The sequence below is a fragment of the Lagenorhynchus albirostris genome, chromosome 1 (genome assembly GCF_949774975.1).
Source record: "Lagenorhynchus albirostris chromosome 1, mLagAlb1.1, whole genome shotgun sequence".
NCBI lineage: Eukaryota > Metazoa > Chordata > Mammalia > Artiodactyla > Delphinidae > Lagenorhynchus > Lagenorhynchus albirostris.
Genome location: NC_083095.1, coordinates 38,699,436 through 38,727,149, shown reverse-complemented (window position 1 = coordinate 38,727,149; position 27,714 = coordinate 38,699,436). Strand labels below are relative to the sequence as shown.

The 27,714-nt window shown below is 36.2% G+C and overlaps 1 protein-coding gene across 1 annotated transcript in view; it reads right to left on the bottom strand.

Moving 5' to 3' along the window:
• KCNH5 (potassium voltage-gated channel subfamily H member 5) overlaps positions 1–27,714 on the bottom strand; it is a 323,612-nt gene that overhangs the window by 45,815 nt on the left and 250,083 nt on the right. The window contains exons 9-10 of the mRNA XM_060166885.1: positions 21,308–21,560; positions 5,633–5,829 (exon numbers count right to left, since the gene is read on the bottom strand). Coding sequence (XP_060022868.1) covers positions 5,633–5,829; positions 21,308–21,560 — 450 coding nt within the window. The remainder of the gene's footprint in view (positions 1–5,632; positions 5,830–21,307; positions 21,561–27,714) is intronic.

The window sequence follows — 27,714 nt, the reverse complement described above, 5'->3', positions numbered from 1 at the left end:
AAGAGTAGGCCCCTGATCCAGTGGAATCCTTATTCAGTAAAAAGAGACACCAGAGAGCTCACACTCTCTTCCCCACACAGACGCCCGGAGAAAAGGCCATGTGAGAACACAAGACAGCCGTCTGCAACCCAAGGAGAGAGTTCTCACCAGACGCCAACGCTGCCAACACCTTGATCTTGGACTTACAGCCTCCAGACTGTGAGAAAATAAATTTCTGTTTAACCACCCAGACTGTGTTAGTTTGTTATGGCTGTCTGAGCAGACTAATACAAGGGTTAAATGAATTCTGTTGAGGTGTTCCAGATTATCCTGTGTCTTGACCTAAGGGATTCAGAAATGTATGGTAAAAAGGAGTATCAACCAGGAGCAAGATAAGTCTCTGAAGCAACAGTGGAGGCATTTCTTTGAGACTACAACTAAAGGGTAACCATCAGTTTGGCATCATTTTGGATCAATGTCCAATGGGCTCCACTCCATAAACACGCCTCCAAGTGTCCTCTCTCTAATTCCTTCAGCAATGAGTTGTGACAACACTCGTGAGATGTTGCCACGAAGGATGCTCATTATGGACTCAGTGTTCAGTGGTTTTATTGGCATTTAGTCACACAGGTAGTCCTGTCTGGCACATACTAAAATGCCACACTCCTTGAAGGAAAGTAAATGTTTAGCATAAGCCACACTGTTTGGATAAGTAGCAGGTACCGTGAGGCACTCTTAATAGAGTGGTGGGAACTCTCTTGAAGTTCAAGTTCTCAGATGCCAGCCAAGGGCCCACTTTGTAAGCAGTTCTTTCAAAGTCCAGCAGTCAGCCTTGCTACATTTACTCTTTTTACACAATGGTAAAGATCATTGTGTAACAGGAGGCAGAATGAGCAGAAGTGCAGCGATTACGTTTAACGTCTGATTAGAATTCTTTAAGATTTACATATCACCTGTGCTGGTTGTGCTGTGTGCCTTCTCAGACCTGTCCCTGAGGGCTGGTCCTCAAGTTAATAAATACCATTCAGTCATTCCAGGAAATGGTATCTTGAATAGGTAAAATAAATAAATCATAAATAAAATCAGCAAGTGAGTCAACCTTCCTCTGTTGCTCTCCTAGGCCTTTTCTGAATATGTTTAAACATATTGAAACTATAGAACTGTCTTCTTATTATTGAAAAACATATACCAACCAGTCCTTTTGCTCAACTTAGTCCAGTTTCTGACTCTCATATGGGGGATCTTAATCTCCAGCAGTCTGGTAAAGCCTGTGGAATAGGCCTCATTCCAGAAGAGCTGCTTTAAATGCACAAAATACATAGTGTTGCAAAGGAAACATATTGTACTGAAATTCGGTTATCAAATTTTAAAACTAATTTGCAAGATAGTAATCTATGTGCTTTTTTATTAACACAATAACATTATTATCACAGCAGGTCTAATAACTATCATAATTATTAAGTACTGATGAGTGCAAACAACATTTTAGGATGTCTTCAACAAAAACATTATGCTATGGAAATATCTGTAATGTCTTTTGGTACTTCTAATAACACGGTAGTTTGTTATCAACTTTCATAATTGAAAAAAAGGCTAAATTTCACTTAGAAATTAAAGAAAATAACGATATAATAATTTTTCTCATCCAAATTTACAGGATGCAGGTAAAAATTTCAGGCTTCTAGTATCCTAAGATCAGGGGTTCTTTAAATCATTCCATTCAGTTCACAAACAGTTGACCAAGGGCAAGCAGATCTGTTTTGTTTGACTATAGTGTTTTCAAAGACAAAGTAAATTAGTTACCAAAGTAATGTGATTTCACATAAAAATTCATACTTCTGGCTTGTCTGAAAAAAAATATGCAGACCAAGCAACCGTAGGCTGGTATTCCAAGGCAATGTACAAGCAGACTGAGTAGCAGCGGCCCTTCTACATATGGTGTGAACTTTCCAGTCTTCATAGCCACATGGCCTTGCCTTACTCACGTGTGTTATCTACCTGGCCCCTGTAGCCACCTCTTTTTTTGTTTTGTTTGTTTGGATTTTGTTTTTGTGTGCAGCCACCTCTTATATATGGCATTTTCCATTTCATTATGACCCTCTTGCTGGGTGGCAATTAGTAGAGATTTGCTTTCTAACAAAGGGGAAGAATTCTATTTGCATACCTACTGTCATCCCCATCTAACTTCCAGTCCTCTACTGTCAGCTATTGCCACACTAAGGCCCATAAGAAGCCACCTGCGTTAGTAAAGTTTCACTGAAGCACAACTATCCTCTTTTATTTATATACTATCTTTGGCTGCTGCTACGGACTGAATTGTGTTCCCCTAAAATCAATATGTTGAAGCCCTAATCCCCCAGTGGGATGATATTTGAAGAAAGAGTCTTGGGGAGATAATTAGGTTTAGATGAGGTCATGAGGGTCCTCATGATAAAATTAGTGCCTCTGTAAGAAGAGACCCTGGAGAAATTGCTTCCTCTCTCTATCTCTCTCCACCATACGAGGGCACAGCAAGAAGGCAGACGTTGCCAAACCAGAAATAAAAGAGCCCTTATCGGGGAACCGAATTGACCAGCGCCTTGATCCTGGACTTCACAACCTCCAGAACTGTGAGAAATAAATTCTTGTTGGTGAAGCCACCCAATCTATGGTGTTTTGTAATGGCAGCCCAAGTTAAGACAGCTAATATCACGCTACAATAGTGGGGTTGAGTAGTTGAGACAGAAACTGTATGGCCCTCAAATTCTAAAATATCTACTATCTGGTCCTTGCCAGAAAAATTTTGCCAACCCCTGCTCTAGTTTTTGGATGAAATTACCAGCTATAGTTCTAGAAATTTTATATAGAGGGACCTAAGGATGGTTAGTGGGAGCTATATTTGCATAACAAACGTCTTATTTCTCCTTAATGGAGATGGAGGCAAGCAGCTAAAGCATTACCAAATTCCTCCCTACTACAGCCACCGAGAACTACACACTATAGAGCCACTGTATGTGCTTATGTGGCTAGAGCTGTAATCTATGAAGCCTGAAACCCTGAGTCCCAAATCTGCTCCCCCAACTTGGAGCTAGCCCTTAATTAATGGTTATGATAGCTGGGAGATATCAATAGCATGGTAAGGACATAGTCTTAATTCTACGATTCACAACCAATGTTCACTGAAAGAATGCTGAAAATAGTAGCAATAAGAACAAAATATTTTTTGTTAATAGCTCAATGGGGGAATGAAGTTAAAGTAATTGAGTGAATGAGAAACTCTGTACATTGTTGAGAGTGTGCCTGTAGGGTATTGTTGTAGGGGAAAAAAGTCAGCTATTTTGACAAACAAAAGCAACATGGTATAATCTAAAGAATATGGGTTTTAGAATCAGAAAGAGATGGACTCTGACCCGTAATTTATTTGGCAACTTGCTGCCTCACTCTCAGAACCTCAACCTCCTCATCAATGAAATGGAGATTATACTGCCTCGTCTGTGGGTTGTTGATATTTAATAAGATTAATTATTATATGCAAAATATGTTGACGTGCATGGCTATAAAATAGGCTCTCAAAATGGTAGCTATTCTCATGAATCATTTCTTTACAGTTTCTCTTCTTTATGAAAATACTTTTTTTCTGAGAATAAAGTGACACTGATTAGCAATACACCCACATTCGAGTTATTGAGACCATCTATCAATTGCAAAAGGGCAAGAAAGATTTTTTAAAAATAAACAAACAAAAATCCTGACACGTTATAACAAGGAACAAGGGAAGAAGCCGTGTGATATAACTAGCACACTGGCACCTACAGAGGCAGGAGCTCCATTCCTGGGTCCCATTAAACAAACAGCACGAGCTTTCTGGCTCTAACACCATCAGAGATAGACACGCTGGTATGTGTGCTCAGCTCTTATAACCAACGTGTGTGTGTGTGCGCATGTGTAATGTGCACATGCTCAGATGTGTGAAAGAGAAAAAGAGATGATAGAGCTTTGTGATTAACTCATCTTGAAGAACCAAAATTTATTTGCCACTGGTGAGTTTTCTTAATTATCCCTCTTTGACACCTTTCATTGCAAATATATCAGTCGGTTACTTAATATTAATTTCTTTAGGTCTGAGTTCCCTCATATGTGTTTTGAAGGGAAAATAACTGCCCTTTTTTCCCCACAGGAATATTATAAACATCAGATGAGATGATGTGTAGACAACAGTGCTTTGAGGAGGACAGTGACAAATAATATCTGTCCTGAGGACTGTAAGGACAGATCTGAGTTTTCGTAAACTTGTAGTACGTGGGAAGGTTCTAAAACTGGCAAAATGTATATTGGGAAGATTTAATAAGACATAAGAGTTTCAAATACTCACCAGGTAGCCTTGTAGAAGAGAAGGTAGAACACAGACCTAAGGAGACACATTTCTGTGTAATACTAGACAGGACTGCCTAATGAACGAGCAGGTGCCCTGTCTGGTACCCCTCTTCCAGGTTTATCATTACCTTAACTCTCAATTACTTGTACAAATAGATGTTTCACATATTTGCATTTCACATAATAGTTGCACTTGGCTGTCATCTCCTTGAGCGTGGCGACTGTGTATTTAGTCCTCGTGCTCTCTACAGCTCTTTACATTTTGTCTTGCGGGTTGTGGATGCTCAATAACTATTTGTTAACAAAATATAAACTGAAACTGCTATTCAAATATAAATCAAGTGTTGTGACACTAGTACGAATATGACTCCTGAAGTCTTATCCTCTCTTAGAACCCTGAGCAGAGAATTACGTTGATTTGCTTACTTATGCACATTTCTTTGTTGCTGCAGTATAGATGTTAATTTGTCTCTTGGATTGATTTTTTTCTCCATGTTAACTAGCAGGAAGGTTCTATTTAAGGGGTTAGTGGAAGGAAAGGCTTGTATTTCAAAATACTTCATCATAGACAGGTAATCATCTTAGATGAAATTCCTTAAGTGCTGTTATCCAAACATCTATTTCACTGTTGGCAATAAAAGATCCCTCGCCAATGTCCAATGACCTATAAGTCAGAGCTAGGAGGTTTCTTTATGCAAATTAAAGTTGTGCCACACTCATCAATAAAAAAGAAAACAGCAAGAAGATTAAAATTGCAGCAGCCATGCAAAGTAAAGGATTCCTAAATCTATTTATAGGATATGTCAGTATGGCTAATTATTTTTTGAGATAGTGTGTTTGAAAGAATTAATGGGGAATGAGCTTTATGAATTGACTATTAAATGAGAGGGAGGGTGTAAAGAGAATCAGGAATATAAAGTAGGCAACCAGTTTGATTAATCTTACTAGCTTTAAAAGATCCACATAATAAAGTAAGAGACACTGATATTAATTTTATGGCAGTATTATAAACCCCAAGAATTAACTAATTATATTATAGTACAGTTTGTTTCTCCTCAAGTCTGTTTTTCATTTTGCACTTAAATGATAAAGATTCAAATCTCTACCCATGTACTCAGGGTTTTTATCCCCTCTTTAAAAAGTAAACAAAATATAAAGAAAGGGGGAAAAATCATGTCACTTTACATTGATGGGAATGTGCTAGTATGAAATAAAATCACTTTACCACTCTTCAACTAATAGCATATAAGGTATTAACCCTCTAGATGCTAATAAGTGGAAGTGGGTCCAGACAACATACCCGTTTCCTTAGATTGCAAGTAAGAGTGAGATTCCTTGAGAATGAGTTTGCAAAAGCTGTATAAAAGTCCAGGACTTTAAGCAAGGCTTCTCGCTTGATGATGTGGAGGTCACAGTATGTCAGTGCTCGGACATTGGCACAGGCATGAGCAAGGGTGGTTTCCTTCCAGAAGATGTCTCCAAATACATCCCCTTTCCCTGGAAAACAATTAAGATACAGATATTCAAGTATCTACACTTGTTTTTATCCTAGTCACGATATTTTATTCAGTTTCATATATGGTATTGGTTGTCTAGCGTAATTTGGAGTCTAAGTATATAAGACCATCTATATACATGTAACAATGTACAACATTTTCATATAATAGGTAAAGTAACATCATCTTAAATTCAGCTCTTGAAGGAAATCTGGAGTGGCTTGAATAAATGAAATCCAACAGAGAAGCCAAGAACCTCATTTTAACAAATAGTTTCATTATCTTCTGCCACCTTAACTTTTCGCATTCTGACCAGAAGGAGCAAAGGTGACGTCTTAGGCTCATCCTTTCTTCTGCTCCTTCTGCTAGAAATGACAGTAAGAGGCAATATACAAGGATCTCCTGTTATAGCCTTTATAGATCTGGAACTGACTCGACATACGTTAAACATACATTATTCAGCAACTAAGTCTTGTGCTCCAGGCAAACAACACCTCACCATCACTGATTCCCAAAGGATATCCTTCTCTTTTCACCGAGCCAAACTTTATGCAAGGCCTCAGGGCCAGGGAGAGAGCTCTAGTCCACAATAATAGAGCCGAAGAGGCTAAATTGGGTAAAACATGGAGGCCCAGATTTGCTATGTCATAAACAGTTCCAAAAAGGGTGCTGTACTGTAGTCAAATGTGGATGTCTTTTTAAAATTCTAGAATTCTAGAACACAGGAATCAACTATTCACTTCAGAGCAACGCCCACTGGTGACCTGAAATCAATAGTTGACCATCCTGAGTCAAGAGTACTTAGTTGCCCAAACAAAGGGAAATGAAGAAGCTTCAGAGATTAAGTGCTGAAAGGCTTTTCTGCTGAGGCAATTCCATAAGTGTCCCTGGCTTCTGAAGGGCTGTCAACTGTGTTCTCTGTTCTTCTGTAGGAAAGGGAAAGTTTTAAAGAGAAAAAAGACGGGGAATACTTCTAGGTGAAAAAAAAAAAAATCTTCCTAGAGCCACGCTACCAAAGATTTATTCTTTCTGCACTCTAACCACAGAGATGAGTGAATATCTGCTCTCATTATTAAGATTAAAGTCAGAACTGACAGGAAAAAAGAAGAAGAAAGACTACTTGTAACACTTCAGGCCAGTCAGACCACTGGAAAGAAAAGATAGTGTGTTAACCAGAGAAATAAGAGAGAGGGGAAGGGAGAGAGAACAAGACAGAGACACAGAGAGAGACAGAGAGAGAGAGGATGAGGCTGAGTGAGATTACAGATTCTTTGCCCACCCCACACAGGCAGTTTGGAAATCCTTAGAGAACCATGAGGCACTCTGGTATGGAGAGAGAAAACATATATATTATTGAGGAGGTGGTTAAAACCACCATGTGATCAAATGATCAGCATAAAATAACCATAATAGATATTTAATAAATCTTGAGCAGTATCATTTGTTACCTGACCCTCCCCAAATTCCTTTTAGTTCATGACACTGATGAACGACTTAAATGTCTGATAGTCATATATTTGTCCAAGGAAGGATAACTAGAGACCTGAGAGCCAAATAAGGTGTCTGAGGTTATACAGCATCAAAGTAACCTAAGGGAGACTTTAACTACAGAAATTTAAAAGATAAACCCTACCTCCACTTAGATGAATTTCAGAAATCCATAAACGGCATTACCTTTAAACTAGTAATTCCAATTATAGGTATTTACTCTAATTGCATTATCAGAAGTACCAAAATTGCTTATAAGAATGTTCACTGAAGTGATATTTATAATAGCCATAAAAGGTAGAAACAAGATAAATATGAATGAAAAAATAAATAAATTATGGAATATTATGCAGCCACTAAATATCATAAATTTTTTAAAGTAACAGAGAAATGTTCATATTATGTAAAATAACAAAAGCAGGATTATCAAATCATACATATAGTATTATCTCATTTTATACACCCTCTTCTCCCCAGAAACACACACATGTACACACAAAGTGAATGCATCAAATAGTAGGTTTTCTCTCATTACAGGCTAATGGATGAGTTTTATTACGTCTTATAAGTTACTTGTATTATTTTTTAAACAGAAGAGATCAACAGCTATTATATTTTCTTAGTCCCCCGTGCTATGGAAATAACAGGGCATTGATCCACTTCTCGTTCCTTTTCCTCTATTGTATTGCTACTCTTTCTTTACTGGCTTTTACCTTGAAGAATGAAAAATGATTACATTTCTCTCTGATTCATTTCTGAAACCTTTTCTCAAGTTATCATTTATAATACAAGCTCTGACCCACTTATAAGTCCTCATCACTTTTCAACTATTTGATTTTCATGGATAGTAACCACAATAATAATTACTAGTGCCTTTGACTCAGTAATTTCGCTTCTGGGAATCAATCAAAAGATTAAGAACAAACACATGTAATATTCACTGGAGTGCTATTAATCATAACTTCAGATTGGCAAAAATATCCAATGAAAACAGAAATCTATATCTATATATAAATTCATATAGAATTAAAACTAGTTTCAGAAATAACATGCAGAAATGCAAATTTTATAATGTTAAATAAAAAAATAAAGATACAAAGAATGATTATGGTTATAGCTATAATAAAGTACATAAAAATGAAACTGAAACGCTAAGACTAAAAGAATTTTCAATTAAAAGTCTACTATTTCTTAATTTCTTAAAGAAAAATAATCTTGATAGGACCAAAATATATTGTTTTATTATTCTATATTATTCTATATTCTATGTTATTATTAATTTGTTGATTGATAATAAATTGTGTTAAAAATCAAAAGGGATATAAGACTAAAAGAAAATGCACATAGCTATTATAGCAATTGGCTTCAAGTGATGTGCTTATTGTTTTCCTTCTTTCTACTTTTTGCTTTCTAAATTTTTCTCTAATGAATCTTTTATTTTAAAATAGCAATTATTTTCACAGACGTTTTTCTTTATACTTTTTAATAAAACAGGTACACAGATCTGCAGAACAGTAAATATTCATTGACTGATAAGTGTATCATCAATAGGTAAAAAATACTCAATATATACATAAATTTCCCCTTGCCAATATAGACCATTTAAATTGTGGAGGTCTTCAAATATCTGTTATATGTTTTATTTTACCTAACTGATGAAATTAAAATTCTCACCATATTTCTATCAACAATTTTAAATTTAAGTTATTTATCTTTTTTACTATCATGGGGAAATAAAAAGCCTATAAGGCTGAAAAGTAACACAAAAAGTTAACTGACTCAACCAAAGTAAAACTTATCCTCTGCTCCTCTCCCTAAAAATGTTTAGAGAAACATAGCGAAATTAATAAATGTGAATTATTCTGCTCCAAACATCAGAACTCACATTACATATAAACAATACTAATTGTTTTATAACATAGAATTTCCATTAGGATACACAATATATCAATTACACATTAATCTAATCAACCATTTCGAACTATTTTGCTTTATCCAGTGTTCTATATCACCTAATAGTCACTAAATTCACAACAAACGTTTAAGGCACTTGTGGAAAGATAGTTGTCTTGTAAATCAGTTAATTTATGAGCTGACTAATGTTCTTCTTCAGGAAATATTATGCACATTTACACTGAGTAATGAGCAGGAATTACAGCTGTGAAGACATGTGGTTATGTATGGACTATCTAATAGAGAAGCGCCCTTTTTTTTCCATCACAAGGATTTTGCACACTTTCAGGACTGGGAAATCCTGTTTATCCTCATAACTATAGAATATTTGATGCTAGTTTTTAGGTCAGTCCCCACTGGGTGCAAGTAGACTCAGCTAGAAACATTTTAGAGTTTGAGAAAAGTAACCTTCCCCCAAAGCCTTAAAATTAGTAGAAAAGCTCACACTCAACATGAAAGTTGTTGTTTGGTCTATTAATATTTTCTCAGTTCTTTGCATCAAGTCTTATGCAGTATTTTATTTTCAAACCACAGGAAACGGGATTGTAAAACAGAAGTAAATGTTAAAGATTCATAGAGCAAAAAACTGGAAAATTTAATGGCAAAACAGAGACAAAAAGTTACAAAATAATTAAAGGAGTAATACAGATCATGGTATGCCGGTACCCTGACATGCTGGTTTTACAGACAGAGTGTTTTTATTTTAATGTGAAACACATCATTTGGTGAGTTAATGACATAGATAAAATGAATTCATAAAAATTATCTCAGTTATTCATGAGTGAGTACAGCTATCTACCATAGCCAATGAATTCCTAAAAATATAGCATTTGAAGTTTACTTAGGTAGTTTCCTGTGAGTGTATGTGAGGTTGTACTGATAGGTCTATTTAATGATTCTTTTACAGAATGGACTTAATTCACATTTTTACTTTTATTAGTCAGCCCTTCACTATAACTGATTGTTGTAGTCGGCTCATAAACTTTATTATGAATACATATGAACAAAAATATTCATTTACAAATGAACAACACTAAGAGTTTTTAAATTATGTGATTTTAAATTGACTTGGACTATTTACGGACAGCAAATGCCATAAAGTAATATTTTGAAGGACAAGAACAGAAAGAAGGTGATGAGCATTAAACTTTAGAAATTATATTGGTGTGTAGGAATAAAATCTTTAAAATATTTAGAATTGGTGCCTGCCAATCTTCAGTGATTGATGTCCAAAGACGTTCTGTTGAAAAATTATAATGGATACACCTTGACACTTGTAGAGAAGCCAATAATTCTTATCTACAAAAAAATCACTGATTTAGCTTATGAATTTTTATTTACACACACAAAGAATGAGCCACATAGCTGTTACTAAGTGGGATAGGGAGGGTGGAAGGGAGGCTCAAGAGGGAGGGGATATGGAGATATATGTATGGCTGATTCATTTTGTTGTACAACAGAAACTAACACAGTATTGTGAAGCAATTATACTCCAATAAAGATCTATAAAAAAAAAAGGAGATGTAAAAAAATAGAGAGTATCCTGATAGATAAGTAAGGGATGATGGTAGGTGCCTTTGAGGAGGTAGAAGATATGGTAATTAGCAAGCTGGTAATCCTGAATTCGGCACTATTAGTGTTGCGAACAAATTGGTTACATACAGAAACCCAAACATGTGTCCAAATCAAGAAAGTTAGTAGCATATTATAAAAAACAAGTCCAAGAAAAAGACTAAACTAAAAAGCAGTTATATCTTGAAGTTCTTCTGTTTTCTTTTTCTAAGAAAGCATTTAGAGTTGAAGCCTATTATAATGTTCATATTATAACTAAGTCTTGCACACTTCACACCTATCAAATTGTAGAAATGATGGCTGTCCTCTTCACCCCATTCAATGAATACATCTAGCATCCTAACCCTAGCTCTAATACTACCCTTCAGCTAGAACACGTGCTTTATGCTGTGGAGGGATAGAGACATGCAGGAAATAGAAATCCTGTTCTCAAGAATTTTTAATGTATAATAAGAGAGACATGTCCAAAAAATGATAAAATAGGAAAAAATAAAATAAGTACTATAGGATGAGGATAGGGAATGCACACAAGAAAAAACATTTGTTTTGAATTTGAGGGTATTTAGTTAAGACCTCACAAGTAAAGTAGTGTTTGGGTTTAATCGCAGGGGAGCCTTCAAGAGAAGAGCAGTACTTTTTGTGAAAGAGCAGCATGCGCGTGACCTGCCCAGGGGATGATGAGCAGTATTAGCCCAATACTGGAAACCTATGGGACACAGAGAGAAGGCCAAGTCTAGAGGGAAAACACAGCACCCAAGAGGGAGAACATTTAATGCAATGCAACAGTCTGCTTCATCCTAGTTCAAAGACGAACGACTAAAAGTGTTTCAAGTAAAGACAGTCATGGCCTATCCAATGCTTTAATAGCAGAACTAATAACAGTGTGAAGAGTGGCAGAGGAAGTACCATTACATCATGTTTTCTGATTGCAGAAAACAAAAGCTCCATGATTTGCCTATTGATCTGAGTGAGGTGGAAGGAGTAACATTTAAAATACTCTAGGAAGAAATGTGAACCAAGAATTTCATATCCAGCAAAACTGATTTTCAAGAATAAAGGATACAAACTATATCACCAATATAAAAGAACTCAGGGAATTTTGCTCCCATGGATTTTTCCTACTATTAGTGAATAATCTTCATACAACCAAAATACTTAGGAGACACTGACATAAAGACTAGTGGTAGCACTAACTATACAGTTACTTGTAGAATTAAGACTAAATGAAGGCTAAAAGGGAGAGGGTACAGTATGCAATGGTTATATGCTTTAACAATATATAGTACAACTACTAAAAATAATGATGGATGGGGGAGAATGGGACAAGCATATGCAAAAATCTTTTTATGTATTTTCAGTAATCATATTCGTGGTGATGGCATTAGTACTGTTATTCTGAGGTTGTTATATTTGTAATGTGGCATAACGCAATTGAGCAATTATGCAATATTTTAATTCTATCATCCCCAGCATTCTCAATATGGAAGAAGGTAGTTGAAGATGCAATATAGACATGGATAGATAAAGCCCTATTGTACTCAGTTTTAGTTAAATATATTGTATGAACTCATGAGAAATTTTATTTATATATGTGTGCGCATATATACATATATATATATACATAATACACACATATATATATACATACTACACACACACACACACACACAAATATTTTTCTCCTCATTTTATTTATTAAATGGACCAAGAGACAATGACCAACTCAGTAGCAGTGAATATCTGTAGGACAAAGATTGTGAAATATTTTTCACAAAAACAACTTCAAGCTTCTTGGAGAAATGACTAATGGCTGATTCCAGGTGTGGGGCAGAATTATACAAGATGAGGATCTGGTCATATTACATAGCAAAGAAAGACTGTTGTATCAAAAAGACACAGGAGCCAACGTGAAGAGGCTCTTACTTGCCAAAGATAGGATAATTTGCACTTCAATAATGGTCAAAACTGCAAAGCACTGAAATTCACCATTTGTTTAAATTCATTAGTACATAAGGATATTTTTAAGAAACTATCTAGGTACCCTCAGAGGATAAGAAACCAATTAGTTATCTTAAAAGTTGGTAAATAATGGAGAAGTATCAAGCACATATGTGGCCATTCCTATGTGAACTTCATACTGAATAACCAAATAGTAGTTGAGAGGAAGTCTCTCTCTATAAAAGCATTCCAACTAACAAACAAAAATATAAAATTAGAACATCTTCATTTTGCAACTCCCAGTGAATTAATGGATCTAGGCATTGAGTATCAACAGTTGTTAACACCATCAAAAAATGCAACTAGATAATCACACGTCATCTGATGAAAGAACACACCCACCTAGAGTCTTGCAAAGGGATTGAACCTGAGTCTGATCAAGCCACTGGATCCAGCTGCTAACTGACAGGAAATAGAGGATGGAGGAACATGTTGAACTACAGTGAGCATGCAATCAGCAGAATCCACACTGTGGGAACTCTGCAGGACAAAAGGCCCAGGCTCTACAGCAAAGAATTATAAAGAAAAGAAAGGGATGGGGGAGAGCTGTAGATTTAAAAATATTTAAAAGATAGATCAAATTTACAAATAAGCAAATTAAACTTGGTGTTTAGGATGGGGCACACAGTGGGACTTCTCCAGGGAGGCAGGGGTTGTAAAAGTTCTGTTTCTTAACTTGTGAAATGGTTACAGGATCTTTGATTATAAAGTTTCATTAGGTTATATGTTTATATTGGGATTTTTCTGAATCTGTTTTTTAGTTTGCAAATTTAAAAATTCAAGTAATTTTGATGTGCATGTACTCACCAACAACACCTCCCCCTCCGCACACCAAAAGGAAGACTGAATTCTCAATGGTATTCACCAAGTAAGTAAACCAACACCTACAACTGACCAGCTTTGATCTTCTTAGTGACAAAATGAAACCAACTTATTAAACCTGTAATTAGTTAAGTTTTCAATTCCTTAAAGACAAAAGAATCCTTGACACTTTTTGAGAAAATATGAAATAATGGGCTTGATTAGGGGAAGGCAGGGTGGAGAAGGAGAGCGGGAGCAAGACACTGATATGTAGGTAGATATAAGAAATCTGGAAAAATGAGGATGAAGCTTTCTGTATGTGGATGCCATGACCTCAGGGGGAAAAAAAAAGAGCAATGAGAAAAGCAGGCCAAGCATCCCTACTCTGTCCAGAGACTGTCAGCATTTAAGGGAAGAGCAGAGGATTCAGCCTAAGAACTGAGACAAGTCACAAGGCCAGTACAAACTCAATGAGTGGAGAAAGAGACTCCACCTCTTCATGGAAGGAACTGCAAAGGTTCGTGGCCATTCTTGCAATCCTGGAGCATTCTTAAAAGCTTCATTTCCACTTTAATACCTACCAACTAGACGGACCCTGAACTCTTCCAATACCCAGATGAAAGACCCATAAGCAGAACTTAAGATCCTCATCTTGTGTTCTGAGGGCTCATGAGATTCACACTCTGAGCCAGTTCTCCCCAGTCCTAAACACCTGCCTGGTGTAAACTAGTCACTTGGAAGAGGACCATATTTGTAGATATTTAGTAGCTGATTAACCATCTTATACTTGGGTCATGTTTGGTTTTTTGTAACATACACTGGTGTGGTACTTAGTGTTGTTAGAAAAAAAATTGTTTTTAATAAAAGGAAACAAATGGGTAAAGTTAACATAGGCCCTCCATTTTCTGTCAAGATTAAACCAACTAGTTGTATAATTTTAAAATTCCTGTTAAAGAAAGCATCACATTTGTAATGTGATTGTTAAGAGAATGGACATTGAGTCAGATAAGTCTGGGTTCAAATCCTATACCCACCACTTATTTTCTAGCTGTGACCTAGGGCGAATCACCTGATACTGCAGAGCCTTGGTTTTTTCATCTGTAAGATGACTACAGCAAGTACTTTTTTCACAGAGTAAATTAGAGAATTTGATGTAATAATGCTTATAAGATAATGAGTATTTAACAACTATTGGTATTTAAATCAGACTTTCAAAAGGGTCTGGATTTCATTTCTCAAAAATATACTTTAAATATTTTGATAGGGAATCTTAAAATCAAGACATTACTACAGAGTTTAAATTTTACTTAAGTATAGGCAAGCTCAATTACTAACTACACATATGATTTTTCTTTCCATAAGCCCCTTTTAACTCTTAAATGTTAATTTTCTAGTAAAATCAATTCTAATTTGTAGACCTATTCATTCCAGTTGATGTCAAAAGTAATGTCACTTTTAGGAATTAAAGCCAAATCCCCTTCCACAGATATAAAGTTTTTCTACCATGGTCAATGACCAGAGTACAAGTTACATTCTTTCTTGCTACTGGGAGTTCCTGATGGAGAACAAGGAAGGAGTGTTTTGTTAAAGAGTTGTTAGTGGCCTGAGATATTTAACATTTATCTCTTCTTATTCTCCTTGTTCAAACTTCCTAACTAACAGTAGGAAAATACTTTCTCAGTCCATCCTAGATCTATGCTAAAGCAAGAGTCTTAGGGAAATGCATTTTACTAAAATCATATAGATGAGAGAGAAACAGAGGGTAGTCAGTATCTCAAGATAAAGCATAAAGAAAATGGCAACAGAATACAGCACATTTTTTGTAGGTACCCAGAACTAAAACAATTATAAAAACTGCTTAATGGCAAAACAAAGTGCTGGCTAATTTGGCTCACTGAACCTTTACTGAGAACCTATTTAAGAGGTCCTATCACAGATGACAGAGAGACAAAAATAAGCAAGACATTTCAAGTACTCACAATGCAGTAGGAGTATAAACAAGTAAAGGATAGACTAAGAACCCTGTGTAGGCATGAAGTAGAAGCCCAGAACAGAGGCGTCTGATCCAGACTAGGGCAAGAAGGGAAAGAGTAAAAGAAGATGAAGAAGCAAGAGACAATTAAAAAGAGGAGAAAAAATGTTCTAAACAAAGGAAGCAGTATGTGCAATAGCTTGCCAATATGAGAACTTGGTGCTTAGGAATCTTCCTGCAATTCAATACAGTGAAAATAGAGTAGGACTAGGGAATGGCACAAATCAGGCTGGAAAGGAGGGCAAAGACCAAGACCTAAATGGCTTCATAGGCCATGCTAAGAGCTAACATTTTATCCCCAAAGTGCTAAAACGACAATCCTAACAAGGAGACTAACAAGATATTTTATATTTTAGAAAAATTATTGGGGTGGTAGTATAACATAGATTTGGAGGTTGAAGTTGATAACAGACTGAGAGTAGATAGACTTTTCAGATGGCAGCCACAACCCAGAACCAAAATTTTACGAGCAGTGGTCATGGGAAGGGACATTAAGGATAGGTTAAAGAGACACCAAGGAGATAGAATGAACAAGACTTGGTGGGTTCTTTTTGGGTTTTTTTTTTGCGGTACGCGGGCCTCACTGTTGTGGCCTCTCCCGTTGCGGAGCACAGGCTTCGGACGCGCAGGCTCAGCGGCCATGGCTCACGGGCCCAGCCACTCCGCGGCATGTGGGGTCTTCCCGGACCGGGGCACGAACCCGTGTCCCCTGCATCGGCAGGCGGACTCTCAACCACTGCGCCACCAGGGAAGCCTAAGACCTGGTTTTAATGGATAGTAGAGAGAGGGTTTGAAGCTAAGTCTAAACTACCAGATTGTAAAGACTATATTTTATCCAAAAATCTACATGCTGAGGAACTCTGAAGTGCATAATTTAAACCATAGATAAATGTTTTAATCACTACTTAGAAAGTTTAAAACAAGATAAGCATGCAATTTTTTAAAGCAAATAACTGGTTTGCCTATTATAAAAATGTCTAAATTAACTAAGTTCATCATCATCATAATATGTAAAGCAAACCTACCTGGTTCATAGTACAGCATCTCAAAACACAGAAATGTGGATGCAAAAGAAAATAATTTTCTGGGGCTTGGGGATAGCCCTTTTAAGACTTTAAAGTGTGAAGCACTTGACTGTTAATAACAAGTATATGGGAAGAAATCTTAACCACAACACAAAAGTCACATTTTCACAAATTCTCAAAACAGCAGAATATTATTCTTTCACATCTCAGATTTTTTCTTTTTGGAATAAAAATAAGAAGATTTTGAATTTTGATAACTATAATTTATGTTTTCTTTGATAATGCACAAATGTTTATAAGAGATGAACTGATTCTAAATAACTGATCCTAATTAAAATGGAATCTTAACCCAGGTTCTAGAAATTACCCTTTTTATATTAAGTTCATTTAATTCCGTCTTTCCCTTCCTCACTTATGCCCTCTTCCCCCAACTTGATAGGACCATCTAACCCTTCCATCCAAATTCTACATAAACAATCATAGTTCTCTTGGGAATTTAAAGTTACAATTAAAAGACTTAGATACAGATTGTGTTATATTAATAATTCCAACTATATGATTCTAATAATCACAGAAGAGAAAGTATTTTATTCTGTTTATATTTTATTCTCTTAAGTAAAGTGTATATTCTGAACACAGAAGAGAAAAGACAAAATGTGAATGCAGCAAAACAAATATCTTAGGAGTTGGGTCTAAAGTTAGTGGGGAAATGCCATTTTTAGAGTCTCTATAAGGTACAATATACTTTGTCAAGACACCTAAAAGTAACCTGGCTCTTTCAGGCATACCAATAACTCTGTTCACATTAAGTAATTATAGGGTAAAAACTAAAAAGCAAGATGATATTAAAGCATATAAAATAGTATGTATGCATCATGAACTTAGTTTGGAATTCTCTGTGTTTCATAAAAAGTGGGAAGGTCAAAAGAAAAAAAAGGTGGAGGTGTAAGAACTGAAAGAACTTCATATTAGAAAAAGACATGAACTGCAATTATCTTCCTATGCCCTATTTAGAAAACAACTTGAAGCCACCTCTCAGTGTTAAAAAAGGTATTTATTGACTACATTTTTTATCTTTCCATTAATTAGTTCTGCTTCAGAACTTATTCATTAAACACCTTAACACTTCTGACACACTAAAGAATTAGGTACCTACCAAGAGACCGTTCAGAGGCAAGGATCCAAAAGAATGCACTGCACCTGGTTTTTGGATTTAGAGATTTTTAATTAATTTTAAAACGACTTCAGTTTTCTACCTTTCAACTGGCAAATAAATCAGTGTAAGAGAGAGCAAGGCCTATTTATCAGATCAATTTAAAACAAATTCTCATTTTTTTGAGGTATACTGAGATGGGGGAGAGGATGCTGTTTCTGTCTGACCCTTATAAGGGTCATGATGAAAAAGGACACATTTCAATGCTAAAAGACACAATTCAAAATGAAGATATAATAGTTATGAATATTTATACACCAAATAACACAGCAACAACTGCTATAAGGCACAAACTACAGGAGATACAAAGAGACATAGACAAAACACCTTAATAATAAAATACTTTACCATGCCACTCTCAGTCCAAAAACAGATCAAAAGGAAAAAAAAAAAGTAAAGATATTGAAGACCTAATCAACTTACTCAGTAAGGTAGAAAACCTAAGGCTATATGTCAAACTTCACATGCTGATAATTTTTGCAACTTTTCATTAAGTTTGTAATTAGGCTAGCAAAAAATGAGAAGGTAAGAAGAAAAAATAGTAGAAAAAGAATGAACAGTCACAAAGTGTCAGAAGTGATGCTGATGAGTTACTATTTTCCCCTCTCCCTTTCCTAAAGCATCTTAAGTGTTAAACAAAAAAACAAAAAACCTTTTTAATTGTAAAAGAAAGTATTTTTGATTTAGAAAAATCTGAAAACATGTGTCCCCAATGGAAACCACACTGAGAAGTCACACAACAGAGCTGGTGTGATGACTGATCTACAAGTCAAGAAGCTGGTTCGTTAAGGAAGGCCCTTCTGGCAGGTTCCATGCCCCTCAGGTGAAGCACAGGTGGCAGCAGGCACCAGACTTCAGCTGCCTCATGGGTGGAACCTGTAAACCATATGAGCACAAGGGTGTATCTAGACCATGGCAGACACACCACTGCGTGTGGTGCAGTCGTCTCTCGTGTATGATATCACACTCCATCTCCTGCAGAAAGTCACCATGAGTCCATACTTCTAGTCCACAGTCTCCTCAGATTGCTTTCCTATAAAGCCAGATTAGCGGAAGGTGCAACACCAAGGCAGAGTTCCCAAAGCTTGTCGCCATGACTATCTCGTCACCAATGACCCAAATCACAGACTCCATGAGGACAGTGTCTTTGCCCAGCACCATGGCACCTATGTGACCCTTTGAGCCCATGCCTCACCACCACCCACTTACCTCCTCTTTGGGAGATCACTTACAGATCAAAACTTTTTTTTTAAATAAAAACCTTCTGACTGCCTTTTGGCTGAACTAATCTTTGTTAGAGGCCCACACGATAAAGAAAGATTGCCAGAGATGTATATATGTAATTTGACTCCTTAAACCAAGAGATGAAAAGTCTCTGAAATCTTAAGATTTTTGAGGAGAGTAAACAAAAAGCATGCATTCAAAGAAATAAAATATGACAGATATATGATGAGACTGGGCCAATACCCAGGGGCCCTGTGTTCATTTTTACTGTGTCATTGGGCAAAACCAGCTACCATTTTATTTTAAAATGAAAAGAAAATGCATTTTGTCTGTCTCACTGAGCAAATGATTCCAGCTTAGCAGATCCAGCCCAAAGGTACTACACTCAGGGCTTTCTCCATCCATCTTTTTAGAAAAGAATCTACCAAGGTAAAGCTATAATGAAGAAAATGGGGCAAAGCAAATGACAATGAGTGCACAGCCAAGGTAATTTATCATGACACTACTCACTTTAGTGTAATATATTTTATGTCTGTTCTCCCACCCACCATTGACATGAACATGCAGGAAAAAATACACCTGTTTTGGGCTTGTGTTTTATCCTCTTCTTTAAGCAAACAAGAACGGTTGTAGTGTGTATATACTCCATTTTACCACAAAGGATTGTTCTGGCAAAATGTACAGTTTTTAATGAAGGATTATATAACTCCTTTAGACTCCAAGAAACAAAGCAGAACGAGCACTAAGCAGCATTAAACACACCCAGAGTGCTGACTCTAAGTACTGTATGCATTTTTCTTGCAAAAAAAAAAATCAAAAATAAAAAGTTTCTAAAAGAAATTTATGCATAAATATATTATTTCTCAACAGTTAAGAAAAGGGTTACAGACAATAGTGTTCAGTCATTTGCAACACTGAATCATTTTCTGTAACCCGTACAAATTTTACTGAACAATAAAAATTTTACTTTATTTTCCTATGAAGAGTCATTGTTTCTCAATTCTCAATTCTGTCTTTTTCAATTAATTGTGTTTTTTGAAATCAGTCCTTTATTTGGGGGCTGGATTTTGCTTTTGCAGTTTCTAAAACACATCAGTCAGTCTTTACTTATGAGAATAAGTGGCATTTAAGCTATGGTAGGTTGACCTCAGTAGCTAAAAAATCCAATAGTTTAAAATAGAGCTCATTTTTCATGAGATACAAGCCATGAAAAATGTGATCAAAAGGGAGTTGACATCCTGCAATTCTAGCTTATTTTACTTGAAAAAACACAAGAAATGATTCTCCTCTGACCTCTTTATTGCTTCCTTCTTTTATCTATGTGGACTTCATGCTGCAGATATTTGAGCAGAAAATGACCTAAAATATCATTTAGCAATTTTTTTACCAAGATAAAATGTAAAATGGGTTACACTGTCCCCAAACATGTAATTTTTAAAAATTTTGTCACTCACATGTTCTGTCACTGCCTTTTGTCATCAGTGCAAGTATCTACCAGGTCTCTGAATTTTAGAACAAATTTATTATTAGCTGAATAACTTCACTGATTCATAAATGTAGATGGACAAAACCAGCTTTAAAAACCTAAGTTTACTTGCATTGTGATTATTCCAATATAATGGCTCAAATTCATGTACCTCCTCATCACTTTCAGCTCACTACTTAGGTCCACTGTGAGGAAGCGCAGAGGTTTAGAGTAAGATGATCTGTACTCAAGTCCTAACTCATTTACTAACTAGCTGGGCCAGTCACTAAAGTTTCTGGGCCTCAATTTATACATCTCTAAAAGGAAATGTCAAACTACACGGGTTCTATTGTCCCTCTGAGACTAACACTCAGGTTACTACACTGACAATCATTTCACAAGCCATTTGCACACTTACCAACATGGAGATGCAGCCACCTTAGGCTGCGATCACCTCCAGTCTAAAAGGCACTGTTCTATGTTGCCAAAGAAAGTTTGATCAAACCCTCATGCAGCCCATTAAGCTATGACCAATACTGATGTTCTCTGCTGAAACGGAATTACTAGTTTTCACTGAGATTCATCATCTCATTAGTGACCCCATTTCCAAAGCCACCAAGCAAAGGAAATTTCTCTTTAGAAACCTGAGAAGTAAAAATCTCTAAACCGGTTACACGTTTGCTACTACGTTAGGAAAGTTCACAGTACCTAAAATAGCCACCACCTCATCATCCTGGATGACTTCCAAGGATCCTGACACCACAAAGCAGAGGGCATCCACACTTTCTCCAGCATGGTAAATGAGGTCCCCAGGAGCACAGTGAATAGTTTGAAACTCTACCGCCAAGGCGCGCAGACACCCGTCGCTGGCCAATCGAAAAGCAGGATGCTCATTAAAAACCTTCCGGTTTAGATGAACACAGATATCAGCTCTCATGTCCTTGGGACAGATGGAGAGGACCTGAAGAAAGTGAGAGATGCATAAGTGAGAAGAAAATAGAGAGGGACTATTTCAGAAATCTAACATACTTATTGACTATGACACAGTCTGCAAAACAGTGTATTGTGGGAAACGGTAACAAGACACAGCTCTGCTCTGAAAGATATAAAAATCCATGGGCTGATGAGCATAGGGGCTATTACAATACAGCACCATGTACTAAAGCTCTGAGGGGGTATGGATCTCACCATAGAGACAACAGAGTCTTAAAATGGCCAGGAAGTGTCTCAGAAAAATATTTAATATAATGTCATCAAAATGCCAACTAAGATAGGTCATTAACATTCATTTTAGTCTCGTTGCTGTTTTAGAAGTTTTTCATAACTAAATCAAAATTCAGGATAATGGATTTTTACTACACATTGGAGATGGATTCGTATTAACCAGTTATAAGACAACAAAAGCACCCTTGCAACATGACATGCAATTTGACATGGCTGATATAACTCCACTCTCAATGTGTTTTCTTCACTCTGAAATACGTATTTTCATTTTACTAATGAATTCATGCTCAGGGAGTGGAAAGAATATTCACCAGCCTTCTGTAGGGCTTAGGCAACTGGCAATGTCAATGACGGCAAGGTGGGCACATCATGTTGCATGGCAGCCCTTGCTCATTCGGGTCTTTGACTCCTAAAGACTGCTGAAAGCAACAGCAGAATAAGCTCTAAGTATCCTTTAGAAGAGGGAACAAATGGCAGAAACATGCTTAGAGAGATAGGGGTACAGAACTTTTATTCCCTGTAGCTTTCAGACAGGGCAATTAAAGACCCAGATTAAAATGGACATTATCCTCACATTACCATCAGAGCATCATCAAGCAAGATATGATTATAGAAGTCAGGACTGCCCAATTTAAAGATGCATGTGCAAATTCACATAGAATCCTCTCCAAACTCCCTTGGTAAACTATTCCTTATAATCAGAAATGTTTTTCTTTGATAGAATTAGAATCCCTCAAGCTGAAGTCTAAGTTGATTTTTCCTCACTAAGTTATATTGAATAATGTTTTCATATAAAATGGTTTTCTTCCCTGTACTAATTGCATTTTAAGCTTTAAAAAATTACCTAAGGCTTGGAATATCCCCTGACTTTCCTTTTATTAGGGGTTCACTATCAATGAAAAGGAAATTTCTGTTTGAAATGAAAAGCTGGTTGCTTCCATGTGTAGAAGACGAGCCCATGATAAATGTAAAGACCGTTCATTAAATGATTTCAATATCCCTCCCCTTAACCTCTCCTAGTAGTGTGATACTATCTCACACCACTTAAGCATCTTTGTGGATTTTTTTCTTACTCCTTTGAATTCCTATATGCAGTACAATCAGCTCACCTATCTTTCTGAAAGAGTTCATCTTTAAGGAAAGGAACACCTAACAGGGATATAGAAGCAATTGGCACTTTCCACATCAGTTATTTTCCATAATAATATAACTTTTTTTACTATATTAACTTTTAGTGACTTCTGACAATATTAGTCATTCAATAAGCACTTATTGGGCTTCTACTATGGGGCGTGCCACTGCATTAAATTCCTGGAACTAGAAAGATAAATAAGATGCTCTTTGCTTTGAGGGAGGTAACCATGAAGTAGGGGGAGGTAGGCATGTAAAGAGACAACTATAATACAGTGAGAAAAGTGCTATGACATGGCCAAGGTGACATGGAAGCATATGCTGCCTGGAAGTCATTACTTATGACTTAGAGGTACCATAAAAGATCAACCTCAAGAGGACGTGGGTCTGGGTGCAAATCTACCACTTATTGCCTCTGTAACCTAAGGCAAGTTATTTAACGACTCTAAACCCCATCTGCGAAATGGGATGATAGTGTTTATTTCATAGGTTCATTGTAGGAATTAAATGAAAGAACTTCAGTTAGCCCAATTTAGTCTTGCACATGGCAAAAGTTAAAGAAAGGCTAGTTTTTATTTTCCCTACTGAACACGAGTATTCCTACAAAATTTACTGGTTTTTTTAGTTCTCTAAAAAAGCAGTTTGCTCTTTTTATTTCATTTTCCACTCCTGCCTGAATTCTGTTTCCTGGCTGTTTGATGAGGTTCCAAGCAGAATTAAGAAAGTATTTCAGCATGAGCCTGAATACATTTTAAGCTTTAACTAATGTTAATATTATATTTTCCTCAAGTTGAAAATGAAACTGGTGCTAGAAAGCAAAAAACATAAAAGCAATTTTAAAATACATACACACACGCATAAACATTGCACTGAATAGCTTAATGGGAAAACGGATCAATCTATTTCTATCCCATTTACATTACAGAATTTTCATTGTTTTAGATTCATTTTGGTAATAGTCATTTTATGCCCTTTTAATTATTTCTTTCAAGATTCATGCTGCAAATGAAATCTTCCAGTGTTAGCAATATTCTGTTTAGTGGCATATCAAAAGAGGATTTTTATTGCATTTTAAGTGCATCTTTCCTTTTTTTTCACTTTCCTTAAGACATTGCCTCATTATTTTGATTCAAGGTATATACTAAAGTCCAGACGTCATAGAGTGACAAATTAAAACTAAGTGTTAAATAGACCAAAGTCACCCCTAGTGGCAAGCTCCTTCCCCATCCGTATATAGAGCATGTGCTCTATCACGATGTGTCTGTCATCAAAATATGAGTATAGTGTTATTCTTTCTGTAAATGAAAGCCCTAATAAGTGTCTTAAGCAAGGCAAAATTTAGTTTTAAGTGATAGAATAAAGTTATCATGCAAGATGACTCTCACACCTGGTCCATTGGTCCCAGTTTCAACGTACTCTGCATTGAATGTCATATCCAACCTCTCGCTGGTATATTCCCCATTGGATAGCTCATAGTTATAAACAAATGAAATTGAATTTCAGTAGAACATATTCAGTTAAAAGTGACCTCTTTTATTTGACTCCCAAGTTGATTATTTATCCCCTCATCATGTCAGGATAGAAATAAATCAAAGTAGACTCTTAATTAAGACAATAAGTTTTCTCTTTGGAAGAGCTATGGCTGTATATAAGGGGTCGTTTTTAGAATTCTGCAAGCCAAGTGTGAAAAAAAGGAAGAATGCCATGGTCTGAAAAAGAAAAATTTTTGCGTATTTATGATGCCAGTTTCATTAAACCCAAGATCAAGAGGTATCATAATAGATACCCCTTAGGCTCCAAAGATCTAACCTCAACACTGACACTAGATCCTGATCTTAGAGGAAATGCTTTCAGTTTTTCACCATTGAGAATGATGTTTGCTGTGGGTTGCTGTATATGACCTTTATTATGTTGAGGTAGGTTCCCTCTATGCCCACTTTCTGGAGTGTTTTTATCATAAATGGGTGTTGAATTTTGTCAAAAGCTTTTTCTGCATCTACTGAGATGATCATATGGTCTTTATTTTTCAGTTAATGTAGTGTATCACACTGATTGATTTACATATATTGAAGAATCACTGCATCCCTGGGATGAATCCCACTTGATCATGGTGTATGATCCTTTTAATGTGTTGTTGGATTCGGTTTGCTAATATTTTGTTGAGAATTTTTGTGTCTATGTTCATCAGTGATATTGTCCTATAATTTTCTTTTTTTGTGAGATCTTTGTCTGGTTTCATAGAATGAGCTTGGGAGTGTTCCTTCCTCTGAAATTTTCTGGAAGAATTTCACAAGGATAGGTGTTAACTCTTCTCTAAATGTTTGATAGAATTAGCTGTGAAGCCATGTAGTCCTGGACTTTTGTTTGTTGGAATTTTTTTTTTTTTTTTTTTGCGGTACGCGGGGCCTCTCACTGTCATGGCCTTTCCCGTTGCGGAGCACAGGCTCCAGATGCACAGGCTCAGCGGCCATGGCTCATGGGCCCAGCCGCTCCGCGGCACGTGGGATCTTCCCGGACCGGGGCACGAACCCGTGTTCCCTGCATCGGCAGGCGGACTCTCAACCACTACGCCACCAGGGAAGTCCTGTTGGAATTTTTAAATCACAGTTTCAATTTCAGTACTTGTGATTGGTCTGTTCATATTTTCTTTTTCTTCCTGGTTCAGTCTTGGAAGGTTGTACCTTTCTAAGAATTTGTGCATTTACTCTAGGTTGTCCATTTTATTGGAATACAGTTGTTTGTAGTAGTCTCTTATGATCCTTTATATTTCTGTGGTGTCAGTTGTAACTTCTCCCTTTTCATTTCTGATTTTACTGATTTGAGTCCTCTCCCTTTTTTTCTTGAGGCATATGGCTAAAGGTTTATCAATTTTGCTTATTTTCTCAAAGAACCAGCTTTTAGTTTCATTGATCTTTGCTACTGCTTTCTTTGTCTCTATTTCATTTATTTCTGCTCTAATCTTTATTATTTCTTTCCATCTACTAAATTTAGGTTTTGTTTGTTCTTCTTTTCCCAGTTGCTTTAGATGTAAGGTTGTTTATTTGAGATTTTTCCTGTTTCCTGAGGTAAGATTGTACTGCTATAAACTTCCCTCTTAGAGCTGCTTTTGCTGCGTCCCACAGGTTTTGGATTGTCATGTTCTCATTGTTGCTTGTCTCTAGGTGTTTTTTGATTTCGTTTTGATTTCTTCAGTGATCCATTGGTTGTTTAGTAACATACTGTTTAGCCTCCATGTGTTTGTGTTTTTCACAGTTTTTTTCTTCCTGTAACTGATTTCTAATCTCATAGTTTTGTGGTCAGAAAAGATGCTTGATATGATTTCAATTTTCTTAAATTTACCGAGGCTTGATTTGTGGCCCAAGATGTGATCTATCCTGGCGAATGCTCCCTGTGCACTTGAGAAGAAAATGTATTCTGCTGCTTTTAGATGGAATGTCCTATAGATATCAATTAAGTCTATCTGGTCTAATGTGTCATTTAAGGCTTGTGCTTCCCTATTAATTTCCTGTCTGGATGATCTGCCCATTGGTCTAAGTGGGTTTTAAAGTCCCACACTCTTTATTGTGTTACTGTCAATTTCCCCTTTTATGGCTGTTAGCATTTGCCTTATATATTGAGGTGCTCCTATGTTGGGTGCATAAATATTTACAATTGTTATATCTTCTTCTTGGATTGATTGCTTGATCATCATGTAGTGTCCTTCTTTGTCTCCTGTAATAGTCTTTAAAGTTTATTTTGTCTGATATGAGAATTGCTACTCCAGCTTTCTTTTGATTTCCATTTGCATGGAATAGCTTTTTCCATCCCCTCACATTCAGTCGGTATGTGTCCCTAGGTCTGAAGTGGGTCTCTTGGAGACAGCATATATACAGGTCTTGTTTTTGTATCAACTCAGCCAGTCTGTGTCTTTTGGTTGGAGCATTTAATCCATTTACATTTAAGGTAATTATTGATATATGTGTGCCTATTGCCATTTTCTTAATTGTTTGGGTTTTTGTAGGTCTTTTTTCTTCCCTTCCATTGACAGAGGAAGGGATAAAGAAGATGTGTGTGTGTGTGTGTATGTGTGTATACACACACATACACACACACACACACACACACACACACACACACACACACCCCAAAATGGAATATTACTCAGCCATAAAAAAGAACAAAATGCCATTTGCAGCAACATGGATGGACCTAGAGATTGTCATACTGAGTGAAGTAAGTCAGACGGAGAAAGACAAGCATCATATGATATTGCTTATATGTGGAATCTAAAAAAATGGTACAAACGAACCTATTTACAAAACAGAAATCAAGTCACAGATGTAGAAAACAAACTTATGGTACCAAGGGGGGAAGGTGGGGGGAAGGAGGGATAAATTGGGATATTAGGATTGACATATATACTCTACTATATATAAAATAGGTAACTAATAAGAACCTACTGTATAGCACAGGGAACTCTACTCAATACTCTGTAATGACCTATATGGGAAAATAATCTAAAAAGAGTAGATATATGTGTATGTATAACTGATTCACTTTGCTGTACAGCAAAAACTAACACAACATTGTAAAGCAAACTATATTCCAATAAAAATTAATTATAAAAAAATACCTAAAAAAACCCACTGAGACTAGAGAACCCCTTTTTCTAAAAAAATTTTATTGGAGTATAGTTGACTTACAATGTGTTAATTTCAGGTATATAACAAAGTGAATCTGTTATACATATACATACGACTCTTTTTTTTTTAGATTCTTTT